The 14199-nt window shown below is 37.6% G+C and overlaps 1 protein-coding gene across 7 annotated transcripts in view; it reads right to left on the reverse strand.

Moving 5' to 3' along the window:
* Window positions 1-14199, reverse strand: part of SVIL (supervillin) — a 98717-nt gene that overhangs the window by 21120 nt on the left and 63398 nt on the right. For all 7 annotated transcript variants that reach the window (XM_057374150.1, XM_057374152.1, XM_057374153.1 and 4 more), the window contains 2 exons: window positions 13969-14188; window positions 8506-8635 (listed from right to left, as the gene is read on the reverse strand). In XM_057374150.1, coding sequence (XP_057230133.1) covers window positions 8506-8635; window positions 13969-14188 — 350 coding nt within the window. The remainder of the gene's footprint in view (window positions 1-8505; window positions 8636-13968; window positions 14189-14199) is intronic.

Below are 14199 nucleotides of genomic sequence, written 5' to 3' on the forward strand. Positions count from 1 at the left end.
TTTCTAACTTAGTAAGGATACTGACTTCCATTAAACTATGAGGGGAATGAGGGAGAGGCAGAAGGAAGTAGAATCATATGAATTTGGTTTTGGGTTTTTAAACTTACAGGGGGCTTAATTTTGGATTTTGTCTCCAGCAAATACCTGAACCTTCAGAGTCTAYAGAGCTAATGAAAACTCTGAAGATGCAGACCTGGAAACTATGTGTGTTAATCACTAACCATGCAAATTGCAAGAAAGATGGTCAGTAATTCTGGAACTGTGTCAAAGGATAAAAGAAAACAGCYGTCTGACAGAGAAACAAACTTGCTTTATTTTTTTATAATGGAAGATTTCAAGCTGTTTCATTGGACAAATCATCATTGGAATTCCTAACCAAAAAGAAAATAATCAAATTGGGTGCATATGTTACACAATTTGGAGTAATTCCATATTAGATCTTGTCCTAATGCATGAAGACTCCTACTTAATCTATTAATGAACAAATGAACTAAAAAATTATAAACTGAACACATACCAAGCAATTTCCAAACAATTTAATGTCCCTTAATAGTCTTGCTGAAAACCAGAAGTATATGCCATGATTAAATAAAGAATCATTTCCTACAGCTAGAAAGCTAACATGAGCCAGTGAAACTGTCAAAAGAAATTTCAGAAAAAATCCACCTGCTGGTTGGGAACAGATTAGAAAGTGTTTGGAATTGCCACATGGAGTATTTGTGGAGGAATTAATTAATCAAAGAACATTCTAGTTGGGAGAAAATGTCAAGAAAGTTAAAACTCAAGAAGCTTCTAACTGCAAAGTTTATTTCTAAGTTAAAAAAAACCCCAAATTATGATATGAATGAAGAATCTCAAATTAGCAACTATAAAAAGTCTAACCAAGAATAAATAAACATAATAAGTAAAACTTTAGGAATAAAACAACTCCAATGTGATTTTTTTATTAAAAAGGTGATTACGTTCAATGAAATATTCTAATTTATTGTGTACAATACACAGATGTGTTCAGTGATACCTTAGACAAAATAGCTGGAAAAGCAGATGTCCCAAAACACAAGCAGTGAATTTTTAAAAAACCTTTGGAAATGGGAAAATGCATAGGATAAAAGCTCAGATGTGGACAATATTTAGAAATTAAACTAAAGCATGGAGGCACAGGTCACACAATCTGTGGGTTGTTCCAGACACCCATGGAAAGATTGCTGCAAAGACAATCAATGAAGAATCAAATCACAGACACATAATTAATGCCATTCCAYATGGCATTATGGAAAACAGGTTTAATCAAAATGGTAAGTTTGATGAGCTCAAGTGTGATTAAATATATTAACACAGTTACCTCTGATTTCTTTAATGTATTTGAGTTAATCACAGATGACATTCTGAGGCAGGTTTTTTGAGCAACAAAAAACCACCAGAGCAGCTTACAGGCTGTAAACTAGTTAACAGACTGAAATAATATTTCTAAACTGAAAAGAGCCATACAGTGATCTGATTCATCCCAAATCTGATCAAAATGTTTTCATGAAGATGGAAAACAAAAGATATAGTTTGCCTGAGAGGRGTCTCATGATGACACCAACATACAGAAGAGTGATGAAGATAAAGGAGAGATAATCACATAGATGGTTGYAAAGAAAAAAGCTATCAGAAAAATCTTGTAAACCAAGCTTTTAAGGGAAATGTTATTTGAAAAGGAAAACAAAAAACCCCAGCCAATTAAGAAGACAGAAACTCCCATAAAAASTTGTTCTGAACAGATAATTTGCACTGGAGTAGCTCATCCATTTCCAGACCCCATGGTTCTATTCAGCATGCTGACAGTTTTGAAAGGTTTCAGGAAAGGGTTAAAATTCTTAAAAAAAAAAAAGTCTACCTCAGATTAATCAGATAAGAACGTATTTTCACTGAAGAAAGGGTTAAGAGTTACATTTTACACAGCAAGAATAATAACATATGAAAAATTACTTAATATTGCTGAAAATTTTCTGTATGATGACAGTTTAGAATTAAGACTGCATATTTTTCTAAAAGATCCTGTTTTAGTCTGAGAACAATTTCTTGAGGGTATGCCAGGCACTCCCCTGCTCATGCTAAGGAAGGGGCCACATCCAGGCAATGCTCCATCTTGTACCCTTCAATTTTCCAGTCCAAGCAGCGTCCTCTCAGGTCACAAGAACTGAGAAAGAGTGGTCTGTTAGCATGCTCATGGGCTGGTTTTGTTGGCTTTGATTTCTTTTAATACAAGAAATAAGATAATTCATGGTTTTCTAYAAAGAAGATCAAGACTGCCCCTACCTGGGGGAGTCCGAACCAAAAATGAACACAAAAAAAAAATCTATTTTTTAAAAGAGGGTTCAATTTAAAACCAATGCTATAAATTACATAAAAGAAGAATTCAGAAAGTATATATTTGTTTTTATAATGCAATTAATTACTCTAGTTTAAGCTCCTAAGACAAAAAAAGCRTAAGAAGAATCCAGCTGTTCAAGTATCGTAAAAAGTCTCTGCATTGTTTTCCTCTGCAACTTTATATGTTATAAGAGAAAACTCCAACGCAAACATGACTTTCTGCTCCAAAGTGGTTTCACAAAACAGAACACCCTCAACTCATGTTTGGTCCAAATAAGAAAATGATTAAGTGCACCAGAAAAAAAAAAAAACAAAAAACAAAACAGACAAGTCCTCATGTACCTTGACACTGTATTAGAATGAAGGAGCTTGCTAAGAGAGCAGGATGTAGCTCACCACAGTCAATGGAAAGATGAACACTTTTTTTGCTGTTTTCCTTTTAAGATGGAATGAACAGCTYATTAAAGGCCCTCCTGTCATTACTGGAGGTTTATTATTAAGTTAGACTATATTGTTATCTACTATATATATAAAGTTGGTGAATGCTGTCCCAACAAAATTAATAGGTGATCTGAAGAAATTAATCTCTATTTAATCCAGAGCTTATATAGAAACGGTAACACTAACACATTTCAATTATTAGGTCAAAATTTAATGTTTAATTAAAAACTYATAGTAAAAGATCATCTTCAAAAACAGATATGAAAGTGAATGTGGAAATGGTAAATATCAGTTGCCTAAATGTTTATAATATCTCCAGCAGCCTCTTCTGTATTCATCACCCTCAACCCTGCAGTATCTGCTCCTTGAATTCACTGSCATTACCCATGCTGGTCAGAATGCTCCCTGCAAACAACACAGACAGTGAATSGTGTGGGAATGAAGAGCCCAATGGAYTCCTTGTAGTACAAGAACCACAGGTGTGAGCTGGGAGGCAAGGGACRAGGAGTGGAATAGCAGAATTTGATTTGCATGGGTCTGTTGAGTGAGCTCTCTTTGTTTTCTCCTGGTTTTCTGAAGCTTGTTTCTTTGCCCACTTCTGCCTTTGCAATTTTTACCTCTGACCATGTGAACCAGTTATGGTTTGCCCAGATCAAGGTCTACTATTCTACTGCTSAAAGACAACTTTGTTATGCTGCTATGGCTGTAGAAAGTTTATATTTCTCATTATCTATTAATTCTTCCTAAATTCTTTAAATTGTCTATGATGGAATTGCAGAGGTACAGACATGATTTTGAGGAACTTCACATGAAGTTTCTCTAACATTTATTGGAGCACCAGCAGGACTCTATTGCCAAGCAAACACMAARTTAACTCTACTGCCACAAGTTGCTTTGGGCATGTGTATCTTCAATGTGAGCATAATTATCTGTCTCACTCCTCCCTCCAAAAATTAAATAGGAATTTTATAYAGCATTTCACCTTCCATCTCCAAGGATGACGTTCATCAGAAATCAGAGAGCTTGATTCTTTCAAACTAGTACTACAGACCTTAAAGGAAGAAAGAGAGAGAAGCAGGAAGATGGGACAGTCAGAGAACAGAAGCAGGACATGCTAAAGCAAAAATCCTTTACACAGGGACTAGGGAAACGCACTATGGGAAAGTCACCTCTGCACAAAAGCAGCTTGTTTTTTTTACAGGAAATAAATCAGATTGTGTTATATTTTACATGGTACATGCACATTACTTACAGGGAGGTCAGGGTGCACAGCAGTTTATTCTAAAATAAATGCTGTGTAGTTACATACTACTCCTTTTATATACCCCTTCTAACAATTTACAAGTTTTCAGTTYTATAATGAATGCAATACTGTTTCTTTCGTTTACTTTCTCACCTACACAGTCTAAAACAGAGAATTTTTAGAAAAGCAACCTTACGAGAAACAGTAGCAGAATGTACATTGGAGAAGAGTACATAGCATAGGRACATATTATGTTTCTTTAAACATACGTTTATTAACTTGGTTAATCAGTTAAGAGGATTGTTAATTTCCTATGTAAAAAAACACTGTTAAAATGTGTTTACTTGAAATTGCTGAGCATTTAAATTGTACAGACTTTTGCTCACCTGATTAATAGGTAGAAAAGGATGAAATTTATGGAGAGCGGGTATAACAGGAGAGTAAGTGGAAGCATATACAGGTTCCTATGACAAGGACAGAAGCAAAGCAAACGAATTAGAAAAGAACTGGACTACCAGAAATAGAAATGAGGGAGAAATGACTCCTCTTTCCCTTATTTCTTACTAAATATTTTGATCTKCTAGAAATGTTTTCCCCATTGGAAAGCAGAGATCAAAAATGTTGTCATAATACAATAGCATGTTTACCAAAGCCATTCCATGCAGGAATTATCCAAGTTAGTAACCATATCACTACAACCCAACACAGAACAAAACAGCGCAGCTGGAAGATATACTTTTCATATGCTGATAATTTTTATATGTCTCTGTTTTCATGCACCATTAAATTGATGAACCATGTCAACCACAATGTGAATAATTTTGCTGCAAGTTTAATCAAACCCTGCTAAACAGCAAGTGATCTGTTTTCTGGATGAAATAAAARAATGCTTGCTGAMACTGGGAGACTCAAAAACCATCTGGAGGGATTTGCTAAGCCCAGAGCACTCAGCGAAGGTGAGCTCACCACTCCAAACACAGCCTACAAATAAACCCTGCCCCAGAGCTGGGCTTACCCAAAGCTGATTAGACATGGCTYGATCATCTTTAATTCCTCTCCCTTTCTGTAGGTCAAAGCAAATGTGGAACATGGCACAGAGGACGGATAAATGCAGCTTATTAGAGTGGCTTGAAATGAACCCTAATAATTAGCTACAGTGTTGATGAGAATGTGATACAAGCACTTGGTGGATGTCGTATATGAAATGAATAAAACTATTACCACAGCAAATGACTAATACTTTGCCTAAAAGTMACTTTTCAAGGGCTTACCCTCTCTAAGATTTTTGCACAGTTCACCTTTGAGTAATTYTGAAATGTCCGTTCAACCGTAGCGTTTAACACCTGAGCTGAGCAGCAATTTAAACTTGATGTAAGAATTTAGTGTTTCAAATGTCAGTCACTACTTAAATGCAACTGCAATGCAGTGGTAATCATATTAATCAGGGACTTGTTAAAAATGGTTTACTACAAACCAGAAATTTTTATTCCACTAMATCTTCCTATTTTGATATTAAGGAAAGTTTTTGAAGTTAATTAGTTTTTCTACCCATGAAGAAATCCAACAAAATGGAAGTCTTCTATCCAGCCTAAGATGATGAAAACAAAGACACTAAGTCCAAAATATTTTTCCCAAATAAAAAGGATCTTTTTTTCCAGTATGACATTCATCAGTGCACAGTTGTTCCCCTGATGTTAGAGCTATTCTTTGAATTGTTCAAGTATGTTTTTCCATATATATAAATAATTTAAGAAGTCTGACAGCTTCCAAAAAATTTTCCTCCTGTGTGCAGCAATCATCAAAACAGATGCTGGACCTCCAAGTAAATCTCAACTTCCCCCTTCATCTSTATCTCCTTGAGTTAATTCCTCAATCCTTTTTTTTTTCCTGTTTGAGGTTGCTCTGTCAGCTTTTCCATGAATTTTATGATGTTTTTCTACAGTTTAGTCTACAAAATTGAATAGAACACATTTGGATAAAATACCTCACCATGCAGCCACGATACAGAAGCATTTTGACTAGAAGTGATCAAACAGCACTATTTAATGCGGCTATTTTTTCAAGTGCATGAATCTTTCAGCTTTTTTTTGTTTATATGAAATCTAAATGCACTCCAATAACTTTTAATTTATACAGCTATGCCTCAATAATCAAATCTCCAGGACAAGTTAGATAACCTTTTAAGAAAGAGACATACACACACTACATTAATAGGAGCCCCATACTGCAACTGAAAAACTTCAGGCATTACTTTGAACCAGCAGGGCATGACAGAAGTTTACRCACCTTTGATGGTGATGCATGACTGCCATGTGAGGAAATTGTCTAACTAGCTCAAAATGCAGTAATCAATACAATTCCTGCATTTTTGCTGCAATCCAGCAACAGACAACTCTAAGATTCTCAAGTGCACCATCGTCTCAAAGTTTTAAAAGCAGATTTCAATAGCACAGTGCTTCATGGTCCTCAAAGGATAACAGCCATTGCACTGATTAATTATCAAAACCAATATTTCTAGATTTAAGGGCAGCTGCCATGGTGTTTGGTAAATAGTATGGTCACCTTAGTAAAGGTTTGCATTATTTCTCATGTATCACATAATGAATCAGCATCCCAAATATCAGTGTAGTTCATGGAGTCACATTTATCTTACCCAAGATCTCATCCATGGGCAGACATGCAAATCCTTTGACTTAGGCTGAAAATAGCCAAGATATAATATGAACTATCAGAATGGGTGACCCAGTGTCACAGAAACTCCCACTGCCAGCACTGTCACTTCAAAGCTTTTATCCTTCAAGCACTTTATGCTCCCTTATTCGCTTTAAAAGCCTGACTCTGCAGTGCTGAGAGAAACTGCTGCACATGGCAACGCAGCAGGGAGGATATGGGTGCTGAGGGGTGAGAAGAGAGAACAAAGGGTTTGTTTCTGCCTAAGTCTTGGCAGCTTTTTAAAGCTTTTTCTCAACCCCATTGTCTTTAGCTGGAGTACATTTGTTATCTGATCTTAACAGTTGTCATTTTGGAGACTAGCCTGCTAAAAATGTGACCACAATCTTGCTTTCCTCCCTGAAACTATTTTTGCATTAGGACGTCTTTCAAACTAGCAGCTGGATTTTTGAGCAAATCCACAGGGCAAAACTAAAACAAACCTCATAAACCAAACTGCAAAAATCAGTTTTATTCTTTTCTGTCCAGTTAACACAACGATTGATGACTCACATGTTCAGGCACAGATTTAACCTCAGCAATGACAGACTGTATCCTTACTTGTAACATACTGATGGAACAGGAGACTTTTTGTTACTGTTTGCTTACACTATTTAATAGAAGCAGCATTTTCAAAACCAAATAATTGGATCCAAAGATTAACATCCCCATTAGTAGAATTTGTAACACAAATTTTATTTCCACTTGTCCTCAGTGAAGTACTCCAGAAATTAAAGGTTTTTGAGACAGCCTGTTTTACCTGACTGAGAAGGGAAACAAATCTACCCTGGTCCTGTACTTTTCAAAGCAAATCTCCCAGTCATCCTCACTTTCTGCACTTTGGTTCACACAGCAGAATGCACAGACTTTGGGATGAAACAGAGCCCTGAAGTGCACTCCAAGATTCCCATGCAGCACYGCTGCTGCTCAAGGCAATCAGGCCGCAGGACCAAGCTTAATACAGCCTGAAGCAAAATTTCATTGAACCAAAATAAGTTTTATGTGATAAGCAGGTCCTCAGCAGTAACCATTCCGATTTACAGACCCAATTCTGCAGAGCAACATAAGGTACTCATATATAGACATAACCAGAGGGTGCTAAAAATGCAGATCTCCCTTTCCTCTATCCCTTTCTGTATCTACACCCTCTACTCTCTCTCTCTATTCACCATTATAAGACAGATAAAATCTTGGTCTGACGATTTTGGCTATTCACAAACAGCAAAGATCATGCACGATAACCAAAAGCCAAATGGCTGATGAATGCTCTAATATCTGCATCTCTCAGGATCCAAAATTACTGTCAAAACCCTAGTGTATGCACAGAGATAACACAGTGTTAGGAATGTGACATTGTTACAAACTCACCCATACATAAGAAAACATCTGAGCTAAGTCTAAAGGCAATTTCAGTGTGGGGGCATGGAAGGTGGGGAGAGAGAAGAGAGGTGGGAGAAAGGGCTTAATCATTATACCTGTACATGCTGCAGAGGCCTTACAGACCCACTACTAGTTCGTGATCTCCTATGTGAATACTCTGTGAATACTRCAACCATATTATAGGTCCCAAGATAGTGAAGACATCCCTGTTAAATAATCTCTCACATTGGAAGAATTGTTTTTTAAACAGGCCTGACAACAAGAGGAGCAGCAGGAGCTGGCAGCTAGTATAAGGCATGCCTGCCTAGCTGGATGCATCTTCAAAAAAGCAAAAGCATTTCAAGCAAGATGTTTTTCCCAAACAGGGGCAGAGTTACCTTCTTCAACAGCTGCTCAACTTCTTGCACCTGCGCACTGCGATCAGCGACGGGCACTTTTGCATACTCCTGCTTTTTGCTGAGCCTGCTCTTCCAATCTTCTTCACCACTCTTCTTCAGCAATGCCAACCTAGAGGGAAAAGCATGTCAAGAGGTAACTTCAAACATTGTACTTCCCATTATCCTCRAAAGAAAACCTTATTGTTTCACTAATGCTGCATCCAAGGTAATTTGGAATTAGGTTTTCTAGCATTAACKAACATTTCATACACATATACAAGGYTCACAAATGAACACCAAGCCTTAACTGTGCATGTTGAATGGGAACCATCTGTCAAAACACAGACATCTAGACCTGAGACAGACACTCCAGTTAATTTCTATATTCGGTGCAACTACCAGTACAGCCAAGGGAGACCCTGGTACAAYGCAGAGTGTCCTAAAGTAGATGCATAAAAAGGTTAGATCAGTAACTGCTTTTTGCCTCCATTCTGTCACCAAGGCACAGTGAATGACTAGCTTGGCTATGGATACTTATCCTGCAGATGTCCAAAATTAAGAATCTGTATATCCTACCTTTGGTCTTCATTGCACTCATTAAAAAAATACTTTCAAAATAATTTTTTTTAAAGCCCAGGAAAGAAAGAGATCTGTTCAGCAGGCACACTCCAATTAGGTCTCATCAGGCACATCAAAGGACCCCTCTGAAGTCACTKCTTTCACTACAGCTCCAGGGACTGAGGTTCCTTATCAGACTCCCTGAGATCACTCAGTATGTCCTTGCTGAGCTCAGGTATTGCTGTGACACAAATCAGCAGCACACTAAGAACTYGGTGCTAACTACCCTACAGCTGTGAAATCTATCAGCAAGATTCAAATCGTTTGAAGGAGGTCTTATATTTATAATGTGGATTACCATTAATCTCAGTAAGTGGGCAAAGCAATCTTCTCCAAGCACTGCTTTTTCCTAACCTTGAGCACAAATGTGAATAAAGCACAAAGGGACACTGACTGGCTGTAGTGGGGACAACATGGAGATTTATTTTCCTAGAATTATATTTATCCATACAAACCCTGAGGTGACTAGTTTCGGGGATAAGGGAAGTCAGTCAGGAATACGAAGTCTACAAAGGAATTATGATCTTCAGTTTATCTTCCTCAGAAATTACCATTTGTATGAATTTTCTACCTTTCAGAAATCATTCTTAGTAATTCATAAAATGTGTATCTGCAGCACTTGTGCTAACAGTTGCATCAGTCCACTAAGTAACTTTTAGTTGAATTAGGTTTTACTAATTTTTTAATTAGTAAATTTTTTAGATTTTTTAGATTTTTTAATCTAGGGCATTTCAGGAAGAATTAAACAAAACCCTTACCCCTATTAATATAATAATTCTAAACAGGTTCAGTAGTTAAACCTATTCTGACCACAAGATATGGCAATTCTTTTTTTAGAGATGCAATTAGTGTTATCCTCATAGCAAATCTTGTCTGGAAACTGAGGAGAAGGGTAGAACCAAAGAGCTCTAGTCATAAACCAAGTTTCAGGCAGCTGCTTCCTGCAAAAATCCAAGGGGTACCACCAAGCTACTGATCTATTTGGGGATCAGCTGGGCTTAAGGAAGTAATTTGAGAAAACTAAGAATGCAGAAAACAGCAAATCCACAGAATACAATGGCAGTAAGAACGTTAGTATCCAAGAAAGCAATTATTTCCTCTCTCCCTGCCCAGGCAGGCAGTGCTGGYAGGCTTCACATTGCCTGGCTGCTTCATACCTCACAGCACGGGGTGAGTAGGGGTGAGAAGGACTCACAATRAGGAGCTGAGGTCATGGTCATTGTTTCCAGAAAGGACATGAGATTTCACTGCCCARAACTAATCTTCTGGAGTGCATCCATGCATGTGTGAAACTGTGGAGGAGATCAAGATGGGACTGAATTGCCACCATGCAATGAATTATCTTCAGYAGCTCTGTTCTCTCATGTCAGTTTTGCCTAGAAATGAGCTGTGATAATTGAAGCTGCAAGGCACATTGGTCAGCTTTGGTCTAAGCTGGGTTTGTTTTTAAAAATGTCTACAGGTGCTCAGCATAGCAGGCAGGGGAAAAAAAAAGTTGGTTGGATTTTTTTTTTTTTTTTTTTTGAGCTATCATTACTGCAGGGTATTTGCTGTAGACCTTTGACCCAAACAGCCTCCTTGATCAGGGAGAGAAAMATCTGTAATTCTAAGAACACTTTTGTGTCTCTGGAGACTTTGCTTTCTTCTCTGCCATAATGATGGATTCATACCAGCCCTCCATTCTTCACTGGTATGTGCAATGAAACGACTCATTCCTACAAGTGAGAATACACATTTGTCTGTTTTGAGCAATGAAATCACCACTTAAAAGAAACATGTATGCTCTGTATGCCAATAAAAACTTCACTGCTGTGTAAAACCTAAAGCCATGCATTTCTTTCGAACAATGGACATGGCAATAAAGCCAGACTGCCCTGACTCAGCAACAATTGAATAGAGGGAACCCTTCTGAATGAATAAAGATGCAAGAACTAYCCAATTGTTTTCTAAAAGCAAACCCACCAGTTAAGCTCAGCAGCTTAACTCAGAATAGACAGCAACTGATCCTCTGGAAAGTCTCAGAAAATAAGGCAAATATTAGGTCTAACCATCAGATTCATTTAAGGCCTGCTTACTAGTTTCATTGCACACCTCTAGTTTTCTGTTTCTGACAAATAATGAAAGTCATTCATTATTGACTTTCACAGTTTAGTCGMACTGCTTTTGCCTCCAAAAGTTCCTTTTTCAATTTAAAGAAAGCAAGTTTTACCAATTTCTTCAAAGTAAAAAGCTTTTAATATGTCTGCCCATCTTTGACARCTTGCTCTGCATTCTTCTTTCACCTGCTACTGAGATAAGAGTATGTGATATCAAGACAGAATGATCCTCATCCCAGAGGTGTCAGGGTGGCCTCAAAGCAAAAGCTTTCAGAGCTGAAGGAAAAATGTTGGATGGTGAATGCTGAAGGSAAACAGAAACAAGATCTGAACAATGGTTCTTCCTAAACAAAGAGAACTGCATGAAAGGCCTTGGCAAAGATCCTTGCAAAAAATATCCCAAATGACACATTTTCTTCTGTGGCAATATTTTAGTATCTTAGTTGCTAGTCTTCTCCCTGAGACAGAATAAACTGGACATAGGCTTGATTTTCACATGTACTCTGTTGGCTGCACTCGACCAGTTCTTTTTAGATAAATCATATATCCTGGAGGSCAATAGGAAATACATAACTACGGAACCAAAACTGACTGCTAAATGAGTGCGGAAATTCAACACAGTGGTGACCAGTCTGCATAAGAAAGTATTGCTCAAGCATCCTTACATCAAAAAAGGTTGAAAACTAAGTTTAGSCTAGATTCTTAGAAAGTGAGACTTATGGTAAGARGTTCACCAGAGATTAATCATCTGTMGYTTTTTAGAATGGTGATCATGGCATGCTGACTTCCRCAGYGGAGCTGACAGGATGGCCTTTGGTCTCCACAAATACACAAAGACAGGAGAAGAGAGTATTGGTGTCTTTCCTCCTTGAAAAAACATGATTTTCATTCTTCCATATAATATAGGTAATTCCAAAAATGTCCTCATTCTGCAAGGATAATATTAGCTCAGTGAAGCAAGTCTTTGTGGAAAATCACTTTCATCCAGACCAGCATTCATGCATCCTGCTCAAATACCATTGCATGTGTGGAAAAGTTGTTCTGCCATAAGGTGAAAGAATGTCTGACACAGCCAGAAAAATCCACTGGATGGGAAGATGAAGTTAGTGAATGTAAAAGGAAAAAAAAAATCAAAGTTTAATAGTTAATCTTTAGTAGAAATGTTCTTTGATGTTTATGAATACTTGGCATCAACTACAGCCAAGCAAAATAAACTTATTGGTTGAAGTCTTTTAATTCTGGGACAAGAAGTAGACTACTGTGGCATTTTGGAAGGCTAAAAYATTTTGATACCAGCTCAGCCATTTACAGATGTTTGTGGAATCAGGGTATACAAATTCTTGACAAGAGAACAGGTATTTTGTTTTGGTCAGCTCTGGGACTGAGTAGACTGTTTTGGAGTCCTAACAAAAATGATCCCTGATTGTGTGACTGACAGCCTTCAGTGCCTCAAGAGGCATTAAAGTTAGGACTGAAACAGCTGCTAATGCTTGGATCTTCCCTGCTCTCCAACCTCCTTCTCCCCACCAGGATTAATATGGTAGATCATTTACCACCCATAAAACAAAAGTTACTGGTCTTAAACCTTATCTGCTGAGACAACTAACATAGTTATAGGAGGGGGATGAAAGTTGCTCTGAACAAAACAACAATAGCAAACTGRAAAAGGTTAAGTACATCCTTCAGAAGGGGCACTAAGGCTGCACAGCTGCTGCAGCTGCCCCTGCACCTCCTCGTGTAAAGGGGATGACAGGGAGTGTGATCTGTGAATGGGAATGACTCACATACCTCCTAGAAACACATGAATTTAGGAAACACTCTTTGGAATCATGTTTAAAAGAAAAGGTCCAGAATGCCTAATACCACACCCACCTCACCAAGTGAGGGAATACTTTCACATGGCAAAAGTTTAATCAGGCAACTATTTTCATTTACTGCTTCTGCTTTCACTGCAGAAAAACTGMAGTAAAAACAGGCCTATTTGTCAACCTGAAGCAAATAATTGTAGCTCTTTTCACYGGATTGCTACCTGTTTGGGACTGAGTTTATACTCTCAAAGCTTTAACTATCTTAGAAAAAAACTTTACAGGTACTACAGATATTACTATTGGAGATTTAGCCTTGAACTCCTACTCTATGCACAAGTGTGCGACTTAACATTTTGTTGCAGATCAAAATGATCTTGGGTTGGAAAAAGTATTTCTAGTACCCCTACACACCTAATACTTTTAAAACCCCTAGTAAGTTCTGAGAAGTCGAAGTGACAACCATGKATTTCTGAAGTAGAGGGGGCAATATCAGAGAGTCTGTGACTCCCTCTATTTATCTTGGCTAAGAGACTCCCACAGACCAACAAGAAATGGTTACTAAAATAAACAAAAATCATGTTATAGCTGTTGTAACTGAAAGCAGAACCTGGAGAAATATATTGAGTATATGAGTATAAATGTAATTAGAACATGTACTTTTTATAACTTTAATTTTCTGAAGTACCCATTGATTATTCAGGTGGCTCTTTCAAAATCAGGTTATTATGTTCTCTTKAATGGTAATCCTCACTCACCATCATATCCTTCATAAGCATGTCAGGCAGATTAGCTGCATGTTTCTGCTGTTAGTAATAATAAAGCCTAATAACCACTACTTAGCTTTTTTAGAAGCAGTTTTAAAGCTTTTTTTTAATATCCTCATCAATATAATAACTGTCTTTATCGGGATCATTAAAAAATTGAATGAGAAATTTAAGTACCTTTCCTTAATTGACATGGTTTTGCTGGAATTATCAAGGGCATCCTCAGCTGTTTGTGCTTTGCTCTCTCCCATGGAATAMATCTCACAGGAATTCTTATAAAATTTGCCTTCCAATTGTTCAGAGAGCTCCTGCAGTCTACAGGACGCCGCAGTTGCAGTTTGTGAAACCGTCCTCATGGCTGATGTGCTGGTGAGTTCAGAAGAAGGCTCAGCGTGCTCTGCCCATTCA

This window comes from Malurus melanocephalus, unplaced genomic scaffold (genome assembly GCF_030028575.1).
Source record: "Malurus melanocephalus ecotype Western Australia unplaced genomic scaffold, MMel_1.1 scaffold_218, whole genome shotgun sequence".
In the NCBI taxonomy this organism is placed as follows: domain Eukaryota; kingdom Metazoa; phylum Chordata; class Aves; order Passeriformes; family Maluridae; genus Malurus; species Malurus melanocephalus.